The sequence below is a fragment of the Callospermophilus lateralis genome, chromosome X (genome assembly GCF_048772815.1).
Source record: "Callospermophilus lateralis isolate mCalLat2 chromosome X, mCalLat2.hap1, whole genome shotgun sequence".
NCBI lineage: Eukaryota > Metazoa > Chordata > Mammalia > Rodentia > Sciuridae > Callospermophilus > Callospermophilus lateralis.
This window is the reverse complement of record NC_135325.1, coordinates 64,646,282-64,669,133: the sequence shown is the minus strand read 5'-3', so window position 1 is coordinate 64,669,133 and position 22,852 is coordinate 64,646,282. Positions and strand designations below refer to the sequence as shown.

At 34.7% G+C, this 22,852-nt stretch overlaps 2 protein-coding genes across 3 annotated transcripts in view; both read right to left on the bottom strand.

Annotated features, from left to right (window-relative positions):
* LOC143638576 (uncharacterized) overlaps positions 1-22,852 on the bottom strand; it is a 452,770-nt gene that overhangs the window by 11,783 nt on the left and 418,135 nt on the right. Inside the window, exon 22 of the mRNA XM_077106457.1 lies at positions 19,101-19,172. Coding sequence (XP_076962572.1) covers positions 19,101-19,172 — 72 coding nt within the window. The remainder of the gene's footprint in view (positions 1-19,100; positions 19,173-22,852) is intronic.
* On the bottom strand, positions 959-1,402 carry LOC143639141 (ubiquitin-conjugating enzyme E2 D2-like). Of its 2 annotated transcripts, XM_077107318.1 has the most exons (2): positions 1,259-1,402; positions 959-1,204 (listed from the first exon to the last, which is right to left on the bottom strand). In XM_077107318.1, exons 1-2 carry the CDS (start codon positions 1,400-1,402, stop codon positions 959-961), a joined length of 390 nt encoding a protein of 129 aa, XP_076963433.1. The 2 variants fall into 2 exon arrangements, with proteins under 2 accessions (XP_076963433.1, XP_076963432.1); XM_077107317.1 differs by having other exon boundaries at positions 959-1,402.

The window sequence follows — 22,852 nt, the reverse complement described above, 5'->3', positions numbered from 1 at the left end:
TACACCTCCTCATTGGAATTTTCTGGGCAAGAGGAACCTGCATTAGTGAAGCTCATGCTGCCTGCTGTGCCAGGACTAATAAAGGCCTTTGTCTCCACCCCAGGAGTCTCTGTCATTCTTCAGCCTCCACCAAAATGGTGACAGACTAACTTGTATGCTTGCAAACTGTGTAAAATCTGGAAATGTACCTGGTTCTTGTGAAAACAAGTCAAATTAGACTTCAATACATATGCTCAGAGAAGCTACATATAAACCAGAGGATGGGAGAAAGGCAGAGTGGGTAAAATGGTTGAAATAGAAGAGGTGGGTGGTGTAGAAAACTGTGATCAAAACATTTTGTTTGTAGCAACAATTAATCCATTTCATTTTCAGTCAGTTAAGTCTGGACCTCAAAATAAAGGGTATGGGTTAATATTAATCTTGATCCAAACCAAAACACCTGAAGGCATAAGTTCTTCAAAACGAAAGGATGCCTAAATAGTTTTGGAATTTTCACTCAGAATTTCCTAGTTGTCAGTTCTAGAAGACTCCACAGTTTTCCCACTGGTAGGCTGGGGTGGAATTGCTGTTCTCATCCCTAAGCCTCTTACTCTTTGTTTTCCAATCCCAAACCTTTAAAAAAATCTTCAGTCAAAACTAAATTAAGACTGGTTTTATATTCTTTTTTGCACCTCCACCCTCCTACTCCCCAGGCAACTTCCACCAGCCTAGCACTTCCCCCTCTCCTCTCTTTTCCCCTACCCCTCTCCCATAGTCCTCCCCTTCCTGATCCTCTCCTTTCTACCGCTGAACTCCCTTTCCCTTGGGCCCAGATGTGAAAACTGTACAAGGAGTGCCCAGAAGGAAGGGGGACACCCCATTTCATAGAAAGCAATCAAAAGACCACCAATTGATTGAATTGTTAATTTTGGATTTATTGTTATGGCGATGGCAAAGGCATTGGCATTATATTTGTAATTCACATGGCATATTTTTCGGTCCACTCCCGAGCGACTCTGTCATACTTTCTCCTGTCCTTTAGATAGATCTTAGCAATTTCAGGAACCAAAGGATCATCCGGGTTAGGGTCGCACAACATAGAGCATATAGATAACAACACTTTAGAGATTGTCAGCGCTGGTGACCACTCAGATCTAAGGATGTCTAGACAAATGTTTCCGCTTCTGTTGATATTAGGGTGGTAAATTCGGGTGGTGAACATGATCTTGGGTGGTTTGAAGGGATAATCAGAGGGAAACTGTATGGACAGGAAAAAGACCCCTCCCTGGTAGGGACTGTCGCTGGGCCCCATGATGGCAGCTTGCCAACGAAACATATCCTCCCCCACCGGCCCTGCAGAGCACTGGGCCGGGGGGTCTCGAGCCAGGTCAAGGAGTTCCTTGTGAATGCGCTTCAGAGCCATTGCGGGGCTGTCACTGCTTAGCACTGGTGCCGGCGCCTGTTGGAGGGAGTCCGAGATCGCGACTGTGGGTTGCGAAGAGCAGCGGGCGGTTGGCAGGATTGTGGGTGCTCGGGCTGGTCCTAGGGTCTGAGCGGCGCCGACCAGGAGCTGAGAGTGGGGCTGAGCCAGGAGAGGGAATGGGGTGCTCCCCCGCACCTGAGGCTCTGCAGAACACCTGTGTGTGGTTCAGGGCCGCTGTCGATGTGCCTTCTGGAGCTGAAAATTCCCGCTGCACGGAGGCCGCGATGCCTTAAGACACCGCTGCCTGAGTGGCCCACACTCCTGTCCAGGGCAGCCTGCCGCTTGCCTCTGGCCCTTGACGCCCACATCCGGGCCCTGGCAACAGGAGGGGATCCGCTCTGTGAGGTCACAGAGGCCGCCCTGATGGAGCTGCGCAGTGTCGCCCAGGGCGCGTCCCGAGGGGCGGGGGCGGGGAGGGAACGGGATCTGGGGTGCTTGAGGGGAAGGTGGGGGCTGTTGTGGGGCTCACCCGGCTCTTTCTCTCTCTCTCTCTCTCTCCCCCTCCCTCCCTCCCTCCCTCTCTGTCTCTCCCCCCACCCCACCCCGGGTGGCTGGGTGGGCCACAGTGTGCCGCCCTCTGCTCAGTTACCAGAATGGGTACAATCAGTTTAATGCAGGCGCCCTTCCCATCCCTTGCCCCCCCCCCCCCAGCCTCAGTATGGTTGCTACTGCTTTGGCTTGATCCTGATCTCTATTCTCTCTGCCTATCTTTAAGAGTAAGCTACACACGCTATGGAACACACTTCCATGTGTATTTCTTAACAGAGACAGTCCCTTGTACACACAACCTTAGCAGTTGTAAGTTTGAGATAATATATTTTACAATAACTTTTGATAATGTTTTAGTAAATTTATTTTTAGGAAGGTTTAAAGCCTTCAAAATTTCAATTTGGAATTGAAGTCAATTGAATCTTTGAAGAACTATTGACAGGACAGGGTATGAGGGAGGAAGACAGGAAGGAAATTAAACCAGTAGTCCATCTGGCATATATATGAAATTTAGTTATTGTTTTTTATAAATGCAATAACTTGGGAAGGGATGACAGTTCTAATAGCAAACATGACTGCACAACAGAATCTCTTTGATTCCTGAGGATTTCCTATATAAATGTTGATTATATGTTTAGAAATGTAAAGCCAGATAAGTACTACCAGAATAGGTTAGTCTGTTTGCCATGTCCATTCCTTTTCATAATTAAGCAAAAATTTAATAAGGAGTTTTTACATTTTGGTAAGAAATTTTGTCATACATGTCAGATTACAGTTGCACTTATGCTGAATATTCAGTTATGAAAATTCCCTGCTGCAAAACTAGTTATTTACATATTCAACCAACTTAGGAAGGCAAGATAAGAATTACTTGACAATACGAGGGGGAGAATGTAGATGTTTGACTAGGTTTTCTAATAATGTTATGATATGTCTAACTCATTGAAAGGAACTTTGAGGTTTCTGGTGTTGTATGGTACCAAAGAAGAACATATTTTTTTCTTTTTTTTTTTTAAATCCTCATGTAACATTTTATTTAAAAGCCCTAAAATTAACCAACATAATCAGCAATAAATATTTTAGGAGAGGCACTTTTAAATCAGTGTTCCATTTCTGTTATTTATTTTTTTAAAAATTGGTGCACTGTAGTTATACATAATAATGGAATTCATTGAGAGATGTTCATACATGTACATGAGATAGTTTGGTTAGTTACATTCTGCTGTTCCTTCCCTTTCCCATTCCTCCTTGTTCTTACCCCTGGTTCACCTTTCTCAACTCCACAAGAAGAGCATGTTTGTTGTTGTTGTTGTTGTTTGGTTTTTGTATTCTGAAGAATAAACTATGCATGTCACTGTGCTGAATATCAAATTTTAAAATCTACATTTAAAATAACATTATGTAAAAACATTCAAAATGAATATCAAAATGGATTCCTTGTGTAGAAAGCATATATAATATTGCAAACTTTTGAGATAAGATTTCAAAGATGTTTCTCCATAGAAATGAGATTTGAAAAATTATTTTGCAATACAGGATGCCGTTAGTGCCTAACAATTTATTTTTTTTCTTTCATTTTTTAGTTGTAGATGGAACAAATACCTTTATTTTATTAACTTATTTTTATGTGGTGCTGAGGACCAAACCTAGTGCCTCACACATGCTAGGCAAGCACTCTAACACTGAGCTATAACCATAGCCCCAATGTCTAACTTTTTTATTGGATTGGGCATCAGGATCATGTAATCTTGTGTGAGATCTCTATAGAAAAAAACTGTGACCATGATCCTCATATACCGTTTTACATTCAGTTTCATCCCCAATGTTGTTGTTTTCATTTAATATGTAATCATTTATCACCAGAGTATAATTTTATACACACACTCATAATTATTGTATTTGAGACCGAGTCTCCCTATAATGCCTGTTGCCCAGTCCCAGGCTGGCCTGAAACTCTTAATTTTTCTATGTTGGTCTCCTGAGTAGCTGGGACAGCAAGCATATGCCATCATGCCTGACCACAATAATATATATTTAATGAGTGTTTATACTGCCCATCTTTCAGCTCTCAAATCCATCTGCCATTTAGAACAATCTTCCTAAAACACAAATCAATTTCTATCATAATGTTTTCCAACAACTCTCCATCACCTTCAGGATGAGTTCTAAATTTCAAAGCTTCCCTATTAATTCCTCTTCAGGGACAATTAAACTTTCTTCTGTTACACAGAAATTTTTCCCTCTAATACAGCATATATTATACTACTTTTGTTTTTGTCTACCTAAATGTTCATCCTCTTAACCAGTCTGATAGATCTTTGATGATAGGATTGGCTTGGATCTTTTTTGTCCTCTTACTGCCTAGTGAATACTAGGTACTCAATATTTTCTGGATGAGTGCATGAATTCATTAAAACTTAATTGATATAATTTATGCTGGGTTTGATATAAAAGGTTTATAATTTTTCATTTCTCTACATAACCTAAAATGTAGGTCATAAACATTACAGGTTATGAGATATTATACCACAACAAAACCAAAAAGCAATATAGTTTATATTGCATTATTCTTCATTTGACAAGCCCTCAATGACAGTTCGAAGTGACTTTACCTTTCATATGACATAATGGAATGCTTCTCTTAGAGTTTAGTCATAAGGGCATTTGCTTTCTTCAGACACAGTCACCCTTACACTTTCATTATAGATAATGAACTGTCAAAATTTTAGGAATAAAAATGATACAAGCATCCTTTCAATGTGGTATGTTATTGAAACACATATCTAATTCAACAAAAAGCCTTATTTCATTGCCCAAAGAAAATTCTGTTAAGGAAATGCTTGCTTTCATAACATTTCCTTCATAGTTCATACTAATCAACGGTCAATCATAATATTAGCATCCAATTTAAAATGTATGGGATGGAGAAGACTAATATCTCTCAACTGTTTTTTTCTAATCTTCCATCACTGTGTCTAGCCAAAGTGTTCTATTTAGTGATCAAAGAAAAATCACAGCTCAGTAACTGATTATTTAATTTCCTACGACCCTGGCAGAAGTTGACATAATTATGGAATTGATTTTTTTTAAATTGGGAAAGTTATACAGAAAAGTTATAAAGTTATAAAGCTTATAAATGCCATTTTTTTTTATCCATGCATCCACTGAAGGACATCTAGGTTGGCTCCACAGTTTAGCTATTGTAAATTGTGCTGCTATAAACATTGATATGGCTGTGTCCCTGTAGTATGCTGTTTTGGGGTCCTTTGGGTATAGTCCAAGAAGAGGAATAGCTGGGTCAAATGGTGGTTCCATTCCCAGCTTTCCAAGGAATCTCCATACTGCTTTCCAAATTGGCTGTGAATAGATAATTATGATTGAAATGCATTCCACTATTGTTATGTAAGAAATAAAATTTTTATTTAAATATTTATTTATTTATTTTTAGTTGTAGTTGGACACAATATCTTTATTTTATTTTTATGTGGTGCTGAGGATCAAACCCAGGGCCTCGCATGTGCTAGGCAAGCGCTCTACTGCTGAACCAAAATCCCAGCCCAGAAATAAAAATTTAAAAAAAAGTTATAAAGCTTAATATGGTTGTTGTGTCTAAAATGGTTCTCAAACTCAAGCCTTCATAAGAATCTTCTGGAAGGTTTGTTAAGACACACTGTACCCAGTTTTAAAGACTCAGTCAACAGGTGTTGCCCCAGAATTTGTATTTCTTTTTTTAAATATTTATTTTTTTAGTTATAGGTGGACACAATATCTTTACTTTATTTTTCTGTGGTGCTGAGGATCGAACCCAGTGCCTCACACATGCTAGGCAAGCACTCTACCTCCTAGCCACAACTCCATCCGCCAGAATTTGTATTTCTAACAAATTTCAGGTGATGCTGATGATGCTGGCCTGTGGGCAGTACTTTGAGAACCATTGATTTAAAATAAAGGAATGTAACTGGCAGCTTAGGTCTTAGATTTGGGCTTAAGAATCCTCAAACATTCATCCACATGCTATGGTAATGATCTTATGTTAATGATGTGTCAGTCAGTTTAATTTTCAGTGGAGCATTCAGTCAATGCCATCAGCATGTATTCAAGATAATCCTAGGTATCATGGGCCTTATAAAAGAAGGCAACTTAATCTTTTTTTTTTTTTAGAGGACTTAATGTTTTGTTGAAAAGATAATACTGATAATGCCAATTGAACAATGTAAGCTGCTATATGGTTGAGTGTTATTGTTGTCATTCAGGGAAAAACTGTTACAAATTAGGATGCAAGAATTAGTTAGGCTTTGGTTCATGGTTTCTTGAGGAATTGGAGTGGGAATAGGTCTTAAAGGTTAATTAAGTGTTTTGGATAAGTCCAATGAGAGAGTAAATTGTGATCTGATCTAACAAAGGGAAAGATGCTCCAATAAAGATTATAAGGAATCACAAGACAGAAGAGTTACTTAAGGAATATCAGAGAGGCTACTAGTAGAAACTATAAGATAAATTCTAAAGATAAAAGGAATTCTGAACTGTTCAGAAGTTTGAAATACTGATGATTTGAAAATTTCCAGAAAAAATACATATTAGGACAGTTGTACAGTCTATTTCTCATCCATTTATAAAAATAGATTTATTGAGGTATAACTCATATATCTTACTGTACATTTTAAGTGTACAATTTGACATGTATATAATTGTGAAACTATCACAACTATCAAGATGATGCACACATTCATCTTCCCCCAAAGTTTTATTTGTGTCCCTTTGTAAACTCTCCTTTAATCATCCCATACCCAATAACCACAAGTCACATTTTGTCACAGATTGAATTTTATATAATTATTATTAAGTCATGCAGAATGTGTTTTGTAGCTGGCTTATTTCACTTACTGCAATTATTTTGAGACTTGTTCATATTGTTGACTGCATCGTCAGTTGAAATGTTCTTATTGCTGAATGGTATTCTACTATGTGTGTATACACCAGAGTTTATTTATTCATTTACTTGTTGGTGGTCATTCAGATTGCTTTCAGTTTGGGGCCATTATGAATAAAGGTGCTATGATATAAAGTTGCTCGTTACAAGTACATTATCAAATATATGGCTTACAAATGTTTTCTTTCCTCTATGGCTCGTGTCAAATTCTTTGAATATTATCTAAGAGCAGATTTTTATTTAGATGAAGTCCAATTTTTTAATGTTTTCATTTTCATTTATCTCAGGGTATTTTCTAAGTTTGCTTATGACTTCTTTTTTTCATATATATGGGTATTTTAAGAGTCTATTGTTTAATTTCTGCATATTTTTTAAAATTTTTATTCTGCTATTTATTTATAGTTTTGTTTCACTGGGATAAGAAAAGGTACTTTTTAGCATTTTCTGTCTTTTAAATGTTCCAAGACTTATTTCATGGCTTAATAAGTGGCCTATTCTGGAGAATGGTCTACAGAAAAATATATTCTTCTGTTATTTTGGGGTAAAGTATTCTGCACTTATCTGTTAGCCCAAATGATCCATAGTGTTGTTAATGTCCTCCTTCCTTATTTATGTTCTTTGGTTCTTCTATTCATTATTTACAGTTGTGGTATGGAAGTCTCCTTCTATTAATATTTTGCTTTCTATTTCTCCCTTGAACATGTGCTTCATGTATTTAGGAGATATGATGTTTAGTGCATAGATATTTATAATTGTCATAACTTCTTGTAAATTAACACTGATGTCTTTGTACCATGGTATTTTTAACTGTTTTAACATGCTGTTTTAACAGTTTTTGACTTACAGTCTAGTTTGTCTGAAATAAATTTGACTATCATTTTTCTTTAATTTACATTTGCATGGGATGCTTTTTCCATCTTTAACTTTCCTCTATTGTGTGTCTTGAGATCTATAGAGAATTTTATATAGACAATATAGTTGCAACCATTTTTATAAAACATCCATTCAGCCAATGTCTTTTGATTGTGTAGTTTAATTCATTTAAAGTAATTTTACTGATATGAAGGGGTTTATTTTGCCATTTTATTAATTGACTTGTAGTTATTTTGTTCTTCTTTTTCTTTCTTCCTGCTTTCCTTTGCATTCCATTGACTATTTTATAGTGAATGCTTTGATTCCATTTTTGAATCATTTTATATGTGTTCTTTAGATGTTTTCTTTGTGGTTATCATTGGAATTGTATAACATGTTTTATCATGTCTTAAAGTTTAATATTATATTTTATATTGATGACTACTTAATTTCCATCACAATTACAAATGGTCAAATAGGGGCTGGTGTTGAAGCTCAGTGACAGAGTGCTTGCCAAGCATGCACTGGGTTCAATTCTCAGCACCACATACAAATAAATAAAATAAAGGTCCATCAACAACCAAAACATAAAAATATGGCCAAACAATATTGTTATATTGTGTGCTGTGCATGTACAAATATGTAACAACAAATTCCACCCATATGTAGAAGTATTATGCACCAATAAAGGTGTAAAAACAAAGAAAAAACTCCACTATACTCCTTTTGCAGCTTCCAGCTACCATTTTGTTATTGATGTCACAAGTTATATCAATATATTTTATCCATTAATATAGATTTATAATTTTAAAATATTTTAAAATTTAAATTTTCTATAAGAATTATAAGTGAATTTGTGCACCCAAATTACAGTAACATAGGTTATTATATCTGTGTGATTACCTTTACCAAAGAACTTTCTATTTTCATATGGATTTATGCTATTGCTAGTGTTACTTCTTTTTTTATTGAAGGAATCTCTTCAGCATTTCTTGTGGAGTAGTTTTAGAGACAATGCATATCTTCAGCTTTTTCTAAATGTGGGAAATTCATAATTCCTTCTTTACTTTGAAAGGTCAGATTTATTAGGTACAGTATTCTTAGTTGACTTCCCCCAGCACTTTAAAAATGATATTTTACTCCTTTGTAGCCTACCAGGTTTCTTCTGAGAAATGTACTGATAATCTTATGAAAGCTCCTGTGTGATGAATAATTTTTCAATTGATGCTTTCATGATTTTAATTTTTTTTACAGTTTAGTGTCAATGTTTATGCATGTATATTTTTAGTTTTCCTTGTTGCAATTCTTAGAGCTTTTTGAATCTGTATGTTCATTTATTCTCTCAGATTCAGGGAGTTTTCAGCTATTCTTCAAATTTGCACTCATCCCTCTTTTCTCTTGCTCTTTTCCTTCTGATATTCCAGCAATTAGTACATTGTTTGGGTTGATAATTTCCACCCACCCCTTGGTCTTCTTGCTTTCCTTCATTCTTTTTTTTTCTTTTTTTGCTCCTCTAACTCAATGATTTCAATTAATATTTCTTCCGTTGAGTGATTCTTTCTTTCACCTGAGAAAGTCTGCTGCTGAATACCTTTAATAAATTTTTCAGTTCACTTTTGCATTTTTCAGTTCAAGAATTTCTGCTGGTTATTTTTTTGTAGTTTCTTTTTCATGACATTCTGACTTTGTTCACGCACAATAATTTTCCAGAGTTCATTTAGATTTTTTGTGTTTCTTTCAAAAACTTACTTAGCACCTTAGAATTTTTGTCAGGCAGCATATAGGTATGATTTTTTAGGGTTGATTTTCAGAGTTTTATTTGATTCTTTTTTTGGGCCATGTTTTTCTATTTCTTTGTAGCCCTTGCAATTATTTATTTTTTTTAATTTGGTGTCAGGAGCTGTCTGTGGGCTGTGTGTAACTTTGTTGCGAATAGTAGCCTCCTGAGGGGATAAGTCTGGCACTGGGAACTCCCCACAGGTATTTACCACCTGATGCAGGTGAACTTCCCCTTCAAGCTCTGCCTAAGACCCCACACAGTACCCGAGATGGGTATGACCTGCCAAGAAGTGAATCAACCCCAACTGCAAGACATCATCACAAAGTAAGACTCTGGCCTTGAAACCTTATTTCTGCCTTTGATATACCCCCTTAAGTAAATCACCAGAGCCATTTTTTTTTTGTCTAGTTCAAGAACCCATATGGACTAGATTTATCAGGGGCTTTGATTTTGTAAATATATTTCTGAGTGTTTGTGTTTTATTATTTGTTAATTATTTGAGATATTAAGATTTAGGGTGACTATTTAGGGTGGCTTAGACTCTGGGCAGAAGAACCCCCCAATGAGACACTGGCTACCTTCCCCCTTAAAATTTAGGAATTTGAAAAAAATAACCACTTCTTTCAGTCTTCACAGATGGTGAGCTTCATGTAAGGGAAATACCTTCACTGATCAGCCCAACTAGATTCTAGGTCCTGTCATTCTTTTTCTGTGTGTTTTCTAGACTTGTTCATGTACTTTTAGCCATCTCAAATCCCCTAAGAAATTTTATCTTCTATCTTCTTTAGAAGTCTGTAGCCTGTTTCTTAAGCTACTTCTATCTGTAGAATTCTAGCTTTAATGTGTTGCTACAATTGCATCTGTTTCAGCAGACTCATAACAAGGCAACCAATTCCATCAGTGTTCTGGGCAAGTCAGATAGTAGTACTTCAGCAGCACCCAAAATAACCAGAACGTTGGAAACCTGATCTACATTTTCTTTCCAACCAGAAGAAGGATCCCTTGTGTGGGAAGTTTGCTCACAATATGTTTGCCACAATAGATTGGAAGTGAGAGGGGCACAATGGGCTTACAAAATGCCAAGGACATTTCAGCATTCTTCACTGAGATTTCTTTTTGGCTTTATATTAATCTGGATGCTATAACTTCTCAGTCTATCTGTAGAATTCTCACAAAGGTAATTTGATACATGTATTACTGTTTACTTAATGTCTCTGTGGTAGACTAAGGACCTAAAGTTTCCTTATTCACCACCTTGTTGATATCACCCTCATTGATTGCTTGTGAATAAAAGTACAACCTTACATTCCTGGGATAAAACCCACTTGGCAATGATATGTATTTTATATCTTGGAGAATTTAATTTGATAAAATTTTGACACTTATTATTATTATTTTTTTTTTGGTACCTGGGATTGAACTCAGGGGCATTCAACCACTGACCCACACTCGCACCCTATTTTGTATTTTATTTAAAGATAAGGTCTCACTGAGTTGCTTAGTGCCTTATCATTGCTTAGGTTGTTTTTGAACTCGTAACCCTCCTGCCTTAGCCTCCGAAACTGCTGGGATTACAAGTGTGCACCACTGCGCCCAGCTTGACACCCATATTCATGAAGGATATTTGTCTGCTGTTTTACTTTTAATTTTATTAAAATGTCTTTATCTGGTTTTGGTATGAAGGCCATTTTGTCCTCATAATATCTTCTGGAAGAGCTTCACTAGAATGAATATTATTTAACTGGTAGACATTATTAGTGAATCTGTGGAAACCTGGAGCTTTTGTTGTGATAAGGTTTTTAACTACAAATTAAGGTTTTAACAGATGTAGGATTATTTAAGCTTTCTATTTCTTCTTGCATGAGCATTGAGAATATTCCATTATTAAGTTTTAATATTTTTAGAATACATATTGATTTTCATTCCTGATATTGGTAATATGTGTCTTCCTTTTTTTTTACCCCTGATCATTCATGGTAGAGGTTGATCAATTTTATTTATCTTCTCAAAGAACAAGATTTTGGTTCCATTAATTTTCTAACATGTGATTTTTTCTATTTCATTGATTTTCCCTCTTTACATTTATGTCCTCTCTGATGCTTAATTTTCTCATCTTTTTAGTTTATATTTTAATTGTTGAGACCAAGATTATCAACTTGAGACCTTTCTTATTTTTTAATAGTAATTTGGTATTGAAAAATAAACCTTGCTAAGTGACTGAGGCTCTCTCTAACTTGCTGAGGCTGGTCTTGAACTTGTGATACTCATGACTCAGCCTCCTAAGTCACTGTAATTATAGACATGCACCACTGAGACAGGAAAACCACTCTCCTATAGGTGGCCAGGATAAGGGCCTTTGAGAAGGAAAGCAGGTAAGGGTGACATAATGTGAATCTTAAAATAGACATCAGGTCTGGAGGGCATCCTGTGACTTGCTACTTCCTGTCAGCTTTAAACTCAATTAATTCTGAGTTAGAATACCCATTTATTTTCCTCACAGCTTCAACCACAGCAACCATCCTTAGTTACCCTTGTCCCTAACCCTAGCAATGGCCAACCGCCAAGTAAATCCCAATCTGCATTGCTTTCTCCCCCCAGCAGATGTGTCAGACCACAATGTTGGACTCTCTTCTCTTAATTTTGTGAATAAGGGAATTTGCTAGACAAAGAACCCACCCATTCATGCTTTGTGTTATACCACCATGATTAGCCTAGCTTAAGTACTTTTTAAATAACATCTCATATATTTTTTTAAAGAGAGAGAGAGAGAGAGAGAGAGAGAGAGAGAGAGAGAGAGAAAATTTTTTTAATATTTATTTTTCAGTTTTCGGTGGACACAACATCTTTATTTTATTTTTTTTTATGTGGTGCTGAGGATCGAACCCAGTGCCCCATGCATGCCAGGCGAGCGCGTTACAGCTTGAGTCACATCCCCAGCCCCAACATCTCATATATTTTGATATGTACTGTTTTTATTTTCTTCAGTTCAAAATACATCTAATTTTCATTTTGTTTTCATCACAGGACTACGGGTTATTTAGAGGTGAGTTATTTTGTTTTTGAATATCTTAAGGTTTTCTAGACATCTTTGTTTGTTTCTAGTTTAATTGCATGTGGCCAGAGAAAACAATTGTATGACTTAAAATTAATAATATTATTTTTTTTAAACGCAGTGGTTCAAATTGTATAATTTGAAAGTGTGAGGCAAATTATAACATGGAATAAATATCATAAACTTCCTTACATAGAGACATAGAGTAATGTGACAAATTTAATATATTCATAAGAACTTCTAAATCAAGGCAAACAACCAAGACCATGTCTATAGTTCCAATAATTCTTCCATTTTGATTAAAACTGATGGTCAGGTAAGTTAACAACTAGTGCATCTAAATGGTTTTTCATTTACATAGTAAATTGCTTGATTCCTTTGTGTCAACATATTATCTATTTTGGTGTTTAAATAAATTGGATAACTTATTGGTAGAGACTAATAAAATATTTTTGTTTCTTAGACTGAGATTTCTAGTATATTAAAAGATTAATTTAAATATAAAATATTAATTCTATTAGCTTTCCTTCATCTTTTCCTTTAGATTAATATCCAAACTATTTATTCAGTGATTTTTATCTTGAAACACTCTTTATTCTTGATTTTGGTTTTCTGTTTTATATTGTAATTTACAGATAAAGCAAATGCTTTCTTTTTTCTGGTAAGTTACTTAATCTTATCTGTCTTTCCTCTTTATTGCCAGGGTATTTATCATCCTGTGTTAATAACCAAAAGACTAAGAAGATTCAGTTATCTTCTACTTCATTTTAAAAGCACATAGAAAGATTTGCTGAAATGTTTTAGTTTATCCCACTAATCAAATAAGCTTTACTTATAGGATAAGTAGCTTCTAGCTGTGGTTATCAACCTTTATATTTCCTGTTTTACAGAGAAGTAATGATTGACTTGACAAATAGAAACAAAAAGGCATGCAGACTTTCTTTAATGACTTCATATGTTGAAATTAATCAACTATTGAGAATAATTTTGTCTGCTACAATTGCTGAGTCTTTATAAGTAATACCACCCAGAGGATCAAGCATTTGCACTGATTTGATTGTTCAACATGATTTTGTTGTTCTTTTTAAATTCAATATTCACTTAGATTTGTTAGAAAAATAACAGATGAACCTGACCCAAACATCTTAATCATGACAAGAGAACATGACAACCTTCATTACCTATGTGTGTGTGAATATTTTTTTCTTTTTGTGGAGCTAATGGGATTAAAAACAAAAAAGCAATACTATAAACCTGTCAATCCTATGCAGAGTGTTGCCTCTTTTGTTTTAAGTTTAAGTGAACCTGTTTAATACTGTGATAACCTAATAAGTTTGTTCTGCATAATGTTTAAATTTAAAATCTATTTCAGTGAAAATATTATACCTCATTTAATTAAAAAAAATGTTATGCACATGAAGTGGAAAATCAGAGTTATCCGAAGTCTTAAAAGGAATTGCCATATCTGGGGCACAATACTTAATTCAATCATTGTCCTGATATTTACATATTTTAAAATGAAGAGGATACCACAATCCTTGAAAATGTTTTATCTAAATATGTATTAAATTTTATTTAAATGAAAATCATATTTGATATTGTTTGCTATTACAGGAAAATCAAATTTACTTTATATGCCTTTCCACTTATTATTACATCACAGTTTAGATGATAGGAATTGTGTTAATTTAGGTTATAATTTATTCATGATCTCTTAAATAGTATTGTTGTATTCAATAGTTATTATTATCTTTTCAAATTATGTCATCTCATTCACTTTCCAAGGGAAAAATGTAACAAATCAGTGAGATATAATTTTCATTTTCTAGTTGTATATTTAAAGTTAATTATGATGTTTCTATGTAGAGACATATTTATTTTAATTGAAACACTCTATATTCCTCTTCTTTCATTTGTCCAATAAAATCACTCATCAAATATGAAATGTTTTCAAGAAAAAACAATATACTACAGATACCTAATTTTAAGTAAATGATGCTTGATTTATTTTTAAATTACATAAAATTACTGGAAAATTATTTAGAAGATATCTCAATTCTCATTTCATAACTTAACATAATATGAATATTCCAGTTCAATAAATATTTATTATGAAATAGCTCTAATATTTCTTTGACAAGAAGATTAAATAAGTATTATGGTGTGAAAAAAGCAGATATTAAGATTATTTGATTCTTTAATAGTTTGACTTTTGACATATTGACTATAGAATATATGCAGTTAGGTTATGCTTGTACTGTGAAAATTAAGAATGAGGCATTTCTATTAATTTTCTGGGAAAAACAGCTTTTCCTTTGAAACATTGTTTTCATGGTGTTCAGTGCAAACATTCAGTAAGGTTCAGTTCTGTTATTCACAGTGAATGCAATGACACAATTTACCCTTTGATGTGTCCTTTAAACAGTTTTTTAAAAGGTTTAACTTTTTCAGAGCATCTTGCCTCCTTCTTTATGAAGACAATAAATGGGAAACAAACATGATCATCCATGATTCCTAACATTTTGGCAAACTTCCTTGCACCCTTACCGATTCTTTACTCCTTTTTAAACTTAATTCCCACTGCATATACTGCCCTTGATGTCATTCTCTCATGTTTCACTTAGTTTCAACTGCTATTTGCTTAACATCATTATTTTTAATCTCTTCTTATTGTTTTATTTTAGCCTGTAAACATATCCCTATCTTTTCCTCATATAAAACAAAGTTCTACTTTAAAAAATTAGTTTTTAGTTGTAGTTGGACACAATACCTTTATTTTATTTATTTATTTTTATGTGGTGCTGAGGAGCTAACCCAGAGCTTTGCACATGTGAGGTAAGTGCTCTACCAATGAGCCACAACCCCAACCCCCAAACAAAACTCTACTTTTAATCCCAATTTTCTTCCAAATGCCAAATAATAGCCCTACTTTACTTCTTGACAGAATAGAACATATTTATTGTTTTCACATCTGTATATTTTTCAATGTTTTTCCAGGGGGCTTCTTGAATAATTATGCCATTCTCTAGGGATATTCACATAGCCTTTCTGATAATTGTGTGAATTTTATTTTCTTCTTATAAAAAGTTATTACTTTTGTGCTGTCAAGAAGGAGCCTATTGCTGAACACAGTGGCACATATCTATAATCCCAGTGGCTCAGGAGGCTGAGGGAGGTGGAGCATGAGTTGAAAGCCAGCCTCAGCAACAGCAAGGCACTAAGTAACTCAGTGAGACCTGTCTCTAAATCAAAATAAAAAATAGGGTTGGGGATGTAGCTCAGTGGCCAAGTGCCCCTCAGTTCAAACCCTGGTTCAAAAAAAAAAAAAAAAAAAAAAAAAAAAAGAAAAAGAAAAGAAGAAGAAAAAGAAGAATTTTTTCTCCATACAGTAAAAATATTTTTGTACTTGGATCTCAGAGGTATGAATTATAGACAGTAGCAATGTGATATAAAATTGAAAGTAATTAAAATTGAGAGTGAACTATATAAACTCAACTAAAGGAAGAATATCCGTTCCTTCTGGCACATTGAATAAAAACATATGCAATTTTCCCTTTGAAATTATAGATAATTTTAATTTTAATTAAACATTAATACAAGAGCCTATTATAGTCAAAAGTTCATTGATGACACTAGTCAACACAGTTTAAAATCTGCATATGTAGTTAAAAATATCAGTAAAGTTTACCTAATTGGAATTAAATGTCTTATAGAGCATATTTTATTTACATGATTTTTTTGGGGGCGGGGATACTGGAGATTGAACTTAGGGGCACTAGACCACTGAGCCACATCCACAGCCCTATTTTGTATTTTATTGAGAGACAGGGTCTCATTGAATTTTTAGCACTTTTTTTTTTTTTTTTTTTTTTTGCTGAGGCTGGCTTTGAACTCGAGATCCTCTGGACTCAGCCTTCAGAATTGCTGGGATTATAGGTATGTGCCAAGGCACCCAGCCACCTGGATATTTTGCTTCAAAGGGAAAACTGCATACATCCATTCCATAGAGACATATTAATCTCTTTTAATATACAAAGAGATTCAATATGATCTACTTGAAGTCTTCATATAGTTTAAACTAACTCATGGCACAGAGCTGCAGTTAGTTTATGGACAGTAGAATAATCAAGGTAACCAAGAAATGATTTGTCAATTTTATTTGGCACTCTCCAAAACTCAAGAAAATGCATGTTAAACTATTCAAACCATTGACTCAGAAGGCCAAGTGGGATCGTGAGTTCAAAGCTGCCCTCAGCAATTTAGCAAGGCCCTAAGAAACTCAGTGGGACCCTGCCTCTAAATAAAATATTAAAAAGGGGTAGGAATGTGGCTCAGTGGGTAAGTTCCCCTGGGTTCAATCTTTGGTACAAAAAAAAATACAACACAAAACAAAAAAAGCATTTAAACAATATATATTTGTTCATATATACAAACAATGTCAGTATAAAAAATTAAACCATTCCCCAAGTCATTGTCAACCATTCCCCAAGACTTTCTTACAATACAGGACAATGGCTTAGAGTATACCTTTTTACATGCTGTAGTCTTTTTTGTCTATCAATATAAATATTTATTCCAAATGACTTAATAATCACACAATGAAATTTCCAGGGAAATTTATTTTCACTTCCGTTTTGGTTTATATAGTTGGTTTCCCCCAAAAAGCTCATGTGTGAGACAATGCAAGAAGGTTTAGAGGAGAAATGAATTGGTTGAGAGCCTTACCCAATCAGTGACTTAATTCCCTGAAGGCATTAACTGAATGGAAATTAAAGGCAGATAGGGTATGGATAAAGAACATGGGTCATTGGGGGCATTCATGTTATAGTCTTAAATATCATTGAAAGCATAAAGATTACTGATGAATGCTGAGTGGATACTTTGTGCAAAATGTTCAAAGTCATCTGGTTTTTAGTTTTACATTGAGAAATATGATAAAATGGATAATAGAAAACCCTATTTGAAATATCTGTTCATTAAAATAAGGCACATTTTGGACAAGAACATTTATAAGTTATGGGACATGGGCACTTAGGCTTATATCTACAGATATTTTCATATACTATAATCTCTGGGGTCAACATCTCATATGCAAATAAACTGCAGGTATAAAACCAACCCCTGATTCAGAAAGTGCAACGATTTTCCTTCTGTGAGGACACAGTACTGTATGTTAGTTGTGCTTTTACATCTCTGCTACAGAATTCTAGGAGTATAAAAAAATTATGCTATAGTATCACTGCAATTCCACCTATCTTCTGAATTTTCTGTTTGTCTGCTTTCCAGGCTTTAGTTAGCTATAAAATGTTGCAATTCTATACCCTTTTCTCTAAGCCAGTGGTTCTCACAGTCCTGAGAATACCACCATCATCACTCAGAGGCTTGTTAGGTGAATTCTCACCCTCTTCACTATACCCAATGAATCAAAAACTACAGGGAATTTGTCTTTTAATAAGGTCTCCAGGATCTGCACACTCAAGTTTTGGGTTTCTTTCTTTCTTTCTTTCTTCTCGTATAGGGATTGAACTCAGGGGCACTCAACCACTGAGCCATATCCCCAGCCCTGTTTTATATTTTATTTAGAGACAAGGTCTCACTGAGTTGCTTAGTGCCTCACTTTTTGTGAGGCTGGCTTTGAATTCATGATCCTCCTGTCTTAGCCTCCTGAACTGCTGGGATTACAGGCATGCGCCACCGTGCCCAGCTGCACACTCAAGTTTTAGAACTAGTCCTAATTCTTCTCAGCTTATGTCTATGGCTTTAAGTACCATATAAATACTGATGATTTCCATATTAAATCTCTACTTCATTCCTTCTACCTAAGCTCTAGAATCAGAGGACCTGCCTAATTAAAACTCCGCAGGATGTCTCAAAGGGAGCCCAAACTCTGCATGTCCATGGACCAAAATTACATTCTTGCCCCAGAAACATGATATTTGTCCAGTGCTTCCTATCTCATTGAAAATTACAATTAAATTTATCTTGATACACAAACCAGAATCATAGTAATAATCTTTGAAACTTCTCTCAGTCAATTGCTATAGCCAAGGGTGTGGTTTTACTTCCTAAAGGTATCTTGAATAAATCTACTTTTTTCCCCTCTTTTATTGCCACCATTCTATCCCAAGTAAGCCTTTATTCCCATCTCTACACATGCCCTTTGCTCCTTTTTTTCAATTTATGCCTTGATATAATTACCTCTTTCTAAGCAAGTTTTACTTGCTGATTGTGGGCTTGAAATAGACTAAAATCCTTAACTTGATAGTTTATATGGACTTTGAAGTCTGGATGATACCTGCCTCTGTAGCCTTATCTCATATTATACTGCTCCTTTATCTCCACATTCCAGCATGCTGGCCTTCTATCAGTTACTATAGCTCTTCTCAGTACACTAAGCTGAATTAGGATTAAGATAAAATAATTTTACTTTTTCAAAAAAAGGTCATTGTTTTCTCTGGATATATATATGGTAATACCACATAATTTAGGCTCAATAAATATATATTGAATTGATAAATGAGTAAAAATCACTTACTAATTCATCTCATCTGAGCACTCAGCAGCAAAATAGAAATTCTTGATTCTTGCATGGGTAGCTTGGAAAGCACTAGGGAAAAAAGAAAAAAAGCAGAGAGTTCAGATTTCTTTCAACAATCATTGAAGTATTTAATGCTGTAACCTGCAATAGGGTTCCAGTAACTACCTAGTAAAAATCTTAGTTTGCATTTAAATCAAGTCTAGAAAGGTAAAATGACTTGTTAAAGATAATATATAAGTGACTGAGATTGAAGTAAGATACTGATTTTTAGTTCACCAATCAAGAATGTTCTATGTTTGCTTCTTAGAAGATTAAGAAATCTTTTTTTTTTACGTATGTTTTTAGTTGTAGTTGGACACAATATCTTTATTTTATTTATTTATTTATATGTGGTGCTGAGGATTGAACCCAGGGCCACGCACGTGTTAGGTGAGCACTCTACTGCTGTGCCACAATCCCAGCCCCATTTTAAATGAAATGTCACAGCATTAAAGGGGCAAAATATGATGATTTAATAATATTGATTAGATTCTACATTTCTGCAGGAAAATTAGGTTCTTCCCTAATGCTTCTTTCAAATGCCAACATATTTTTCCATTGGCATATGCAAACATAGGTAAATATGTCTATCTTCTTTCTATGGGTTCATAAGTTACCAAGCAAATGATGTATCCAAGCCTATGGAATTTTCCCTGTCTATTTATCTTTCTATATGGGCGGAGGGGAGAGAGAGAGAGAGAGAGAGAGAGAGAGAGAGAGAGAGAGAGAGAGAGAGAGAGAGAGAGACCCCTTTCAATAGTGATCTAAACGTGCCTCAATAGTAAAATTATTATTTGATATTATTTTTCTGAGGAATTAACTCCCTTAATTCACTGAAGTGTTTTTTTTAAAATTCATATCAATCCTAATGTCCTATTTGCTAATTGTACTATGATTTCATACACTTGAAATAAAAAATTCACTAGAATTGTCATAAAATTTATGTGTAAATACTCTATGCATCTATTAATAAATTTCATGGTTTCAGATTCCCAGAAGTAAATGAATAAACAAACAAGTATTTTCCCATAAAAAATGGGAAAATTTTTTGGTCAAAAAATAAACATGTGCATAATTCCTACAGCAATCTTTTCTCAACAAATACAACATTGGTTTTGATCATCTCCCTAGCAACTTAAACTTCTGATGACTGTCTTATAGTTACTATAAGCCACTTTACAGGACTGAGAATTTCCTGATATCTCCTTCTATATAGCAACAGCTTTTCCTATAATTACCTCATTCCCACAATTGCACTAAATTGTAGCAAGGAATGAGGACCATGACACTGTTTTTTTTAGTATGAATTTCCAGTTAATTCAATATTTTTCAATGTAATATATTTCTGTTAAGTAGACACTATTTCAGGCACCATACTTTTACTGGTGTAACACTTTTAAAATTACTTGTCTATAAAATAGAGATGTTGGCCTTGATTAAGAAAGTCTCTTCTGAAATTTAAATGTTTATGACTCTGTTAAGTATATATAATAAGATAAATTAAAGTTACATCCTTGAAGAGAAGCCTAAATTTTCTTTTTTATCAGGGCATATATATTTTTTAAAGTTTATGGTAGCATGATGTGGAGTTAAAAGCTCAAGCTTTGGGGCTGAGTGTATAGTTTAGTGGTAAAGTGTTTGCTTAGCCTTGCATGCACAAGGACCTGGGTTCAATCTGCAGCACCACAGGGGAAAAAAAGTGTGTGTGGGGGGGTTTGCTTAGTATGTGTAAAGCCCTGGGTTCACTCCCCAGCACTGCAAACAAAAACAAGAGTTTAAGCTTGCTCAAATTCTGACTGCCATTTCCTAGCTGAATGAATTGGGCAAATTAACCTTGAAGTTTTATCATCTGTAGTAAAATAATGCTCACAGGATTGTTGGCAGTATTTGAAGAAAGAGTGTATGGAAAATACTTAGCATATAGTATCTGGCATAAAATACATGGGGGAAATGGGAGGGGGACTATTTTTAAAGGACAGCAACTTTTGTATAAAAGCTGCAGTTCTCAAAAAGGTATTGGTACATAAAATACATGGGGAAAATGGGAGGGGGACTATTTTTAAAGGACAGCAACTTTTGTATAAAAGCTGCAGTTCTCAAAAAGGTATTGGTACATATCAGTACATATCAGTGTAAAAATTGCCACTCAAGCATAAAATATTTAGGTTTCTAGTTTTGATTCTAGTAAAAAAGATGGGTGAGGTATTCTCTGTAATCCTGCATTAAATGCATAGAAATGCATGGTGAAATGTGTAACTTTCTCCTTTCTAATCAATTCAGGTGTGTCATTCATTAATTCAAAATGTTTTGGGGTCTGTATATATATTTCTGTTTATAATTATTTGAAGTACTTATTTAATTAAAATCTGACATACATCCAATTTGGTAAATGAACATTGCATTAAAGAATAGGAATTGAAGAAATACTAATCACTCTTTTTCCTGAATCATTTACCTTCATGGGTTTCACCTTGCTTATGGTTAATAGCTTACACTTTCCTCTCACTGATAACCTTTTAAATTTCTGAACCTCTATCACTAACCCAATGATAGACATACAGAAATCCACTTTCCTGCTATGCCTCTTCTGGGATGAAGCATTTATCTATATAAGTGTTGATTTTTCCATCTTAAATTCAGCTATAGTTTGTGGTTAATATGGTGTATATGCAGGAATATCTTACTTCCTTTCTTCTATGAAATGATGGGAAGACCAAAAAGCAGCGTTTCTGTTTGTTTGCTTAAAAATGGTCACTGTAGAACTCTGCTAATACAATTAGCTTTACCTTTTCAGGAAATCAAAATGGCCACTTAAGATTCTATAAATATGGTTTAGGCTGAAACTCTCTTCAAATTTACTTTTTTCATTAAAAATTACCATGACTAAGAATGGCATATGGATATGGAAAATGATTTTAATTTGTTGTTGGCTTGCACAGGTCCAGTCAGAAGGAAGTGTTTAACCATCTACAGCAAGATAACTTTTTACAATCTAGCAAATAATATAGGTGCCAGGCCCATGTTAGTTGTCATGTGTATCACTCACCAGTCTATTTTCTTTCTTTTTGGTACTGGGGATTGAAACCAATGGTGCTTCACCACTGAATCACATACCCAGCCCCCTTTTAATATTTTTTTACTTAGAGACAGGGTCTTATTGAATTGCTCGGGGCCTTGATAAGTTGTTGAGGCTAGCTTTGAACTTTTGATCTTCCTGTCTCAGCCTCCTGAACCACTAGGATTACAGGTGTCACTGATCTATTTTCTTGCTAATATATCTGAAGACTAGTTTTATTGGCAGAATTATTTCAGAGAGTATCAAAAATAACTTAAGGACAAATATTTATATAGAACAAAGTAACATTATAGAGATATTTCTGTAGTTTGCATTTATACAAAAACCTATCTCATTCTCAACAATCTTGCTTCTACTGTATTAGCGCATCACAAAAACACATTCTCCTGTAATTTACCTAGCTTTAGATATTTTTAAAAGAGGGTTTTGCTGCATCAATAGCAGCTGACCTTTATTACTTAGTAATTTTCTCCCCACACATTCTCTGTCATTAGGTCAAACATTGGAAACACAACATTTACTATTCTCAGTTACGTGTTTGAATTTGCTGCTGTTAAAACTAAAACATCCAGTGACTCATGTAAGAAAATATGCTGCTCAGCCTTCACACCTTTTGTTTTTACCCTGTATTTAA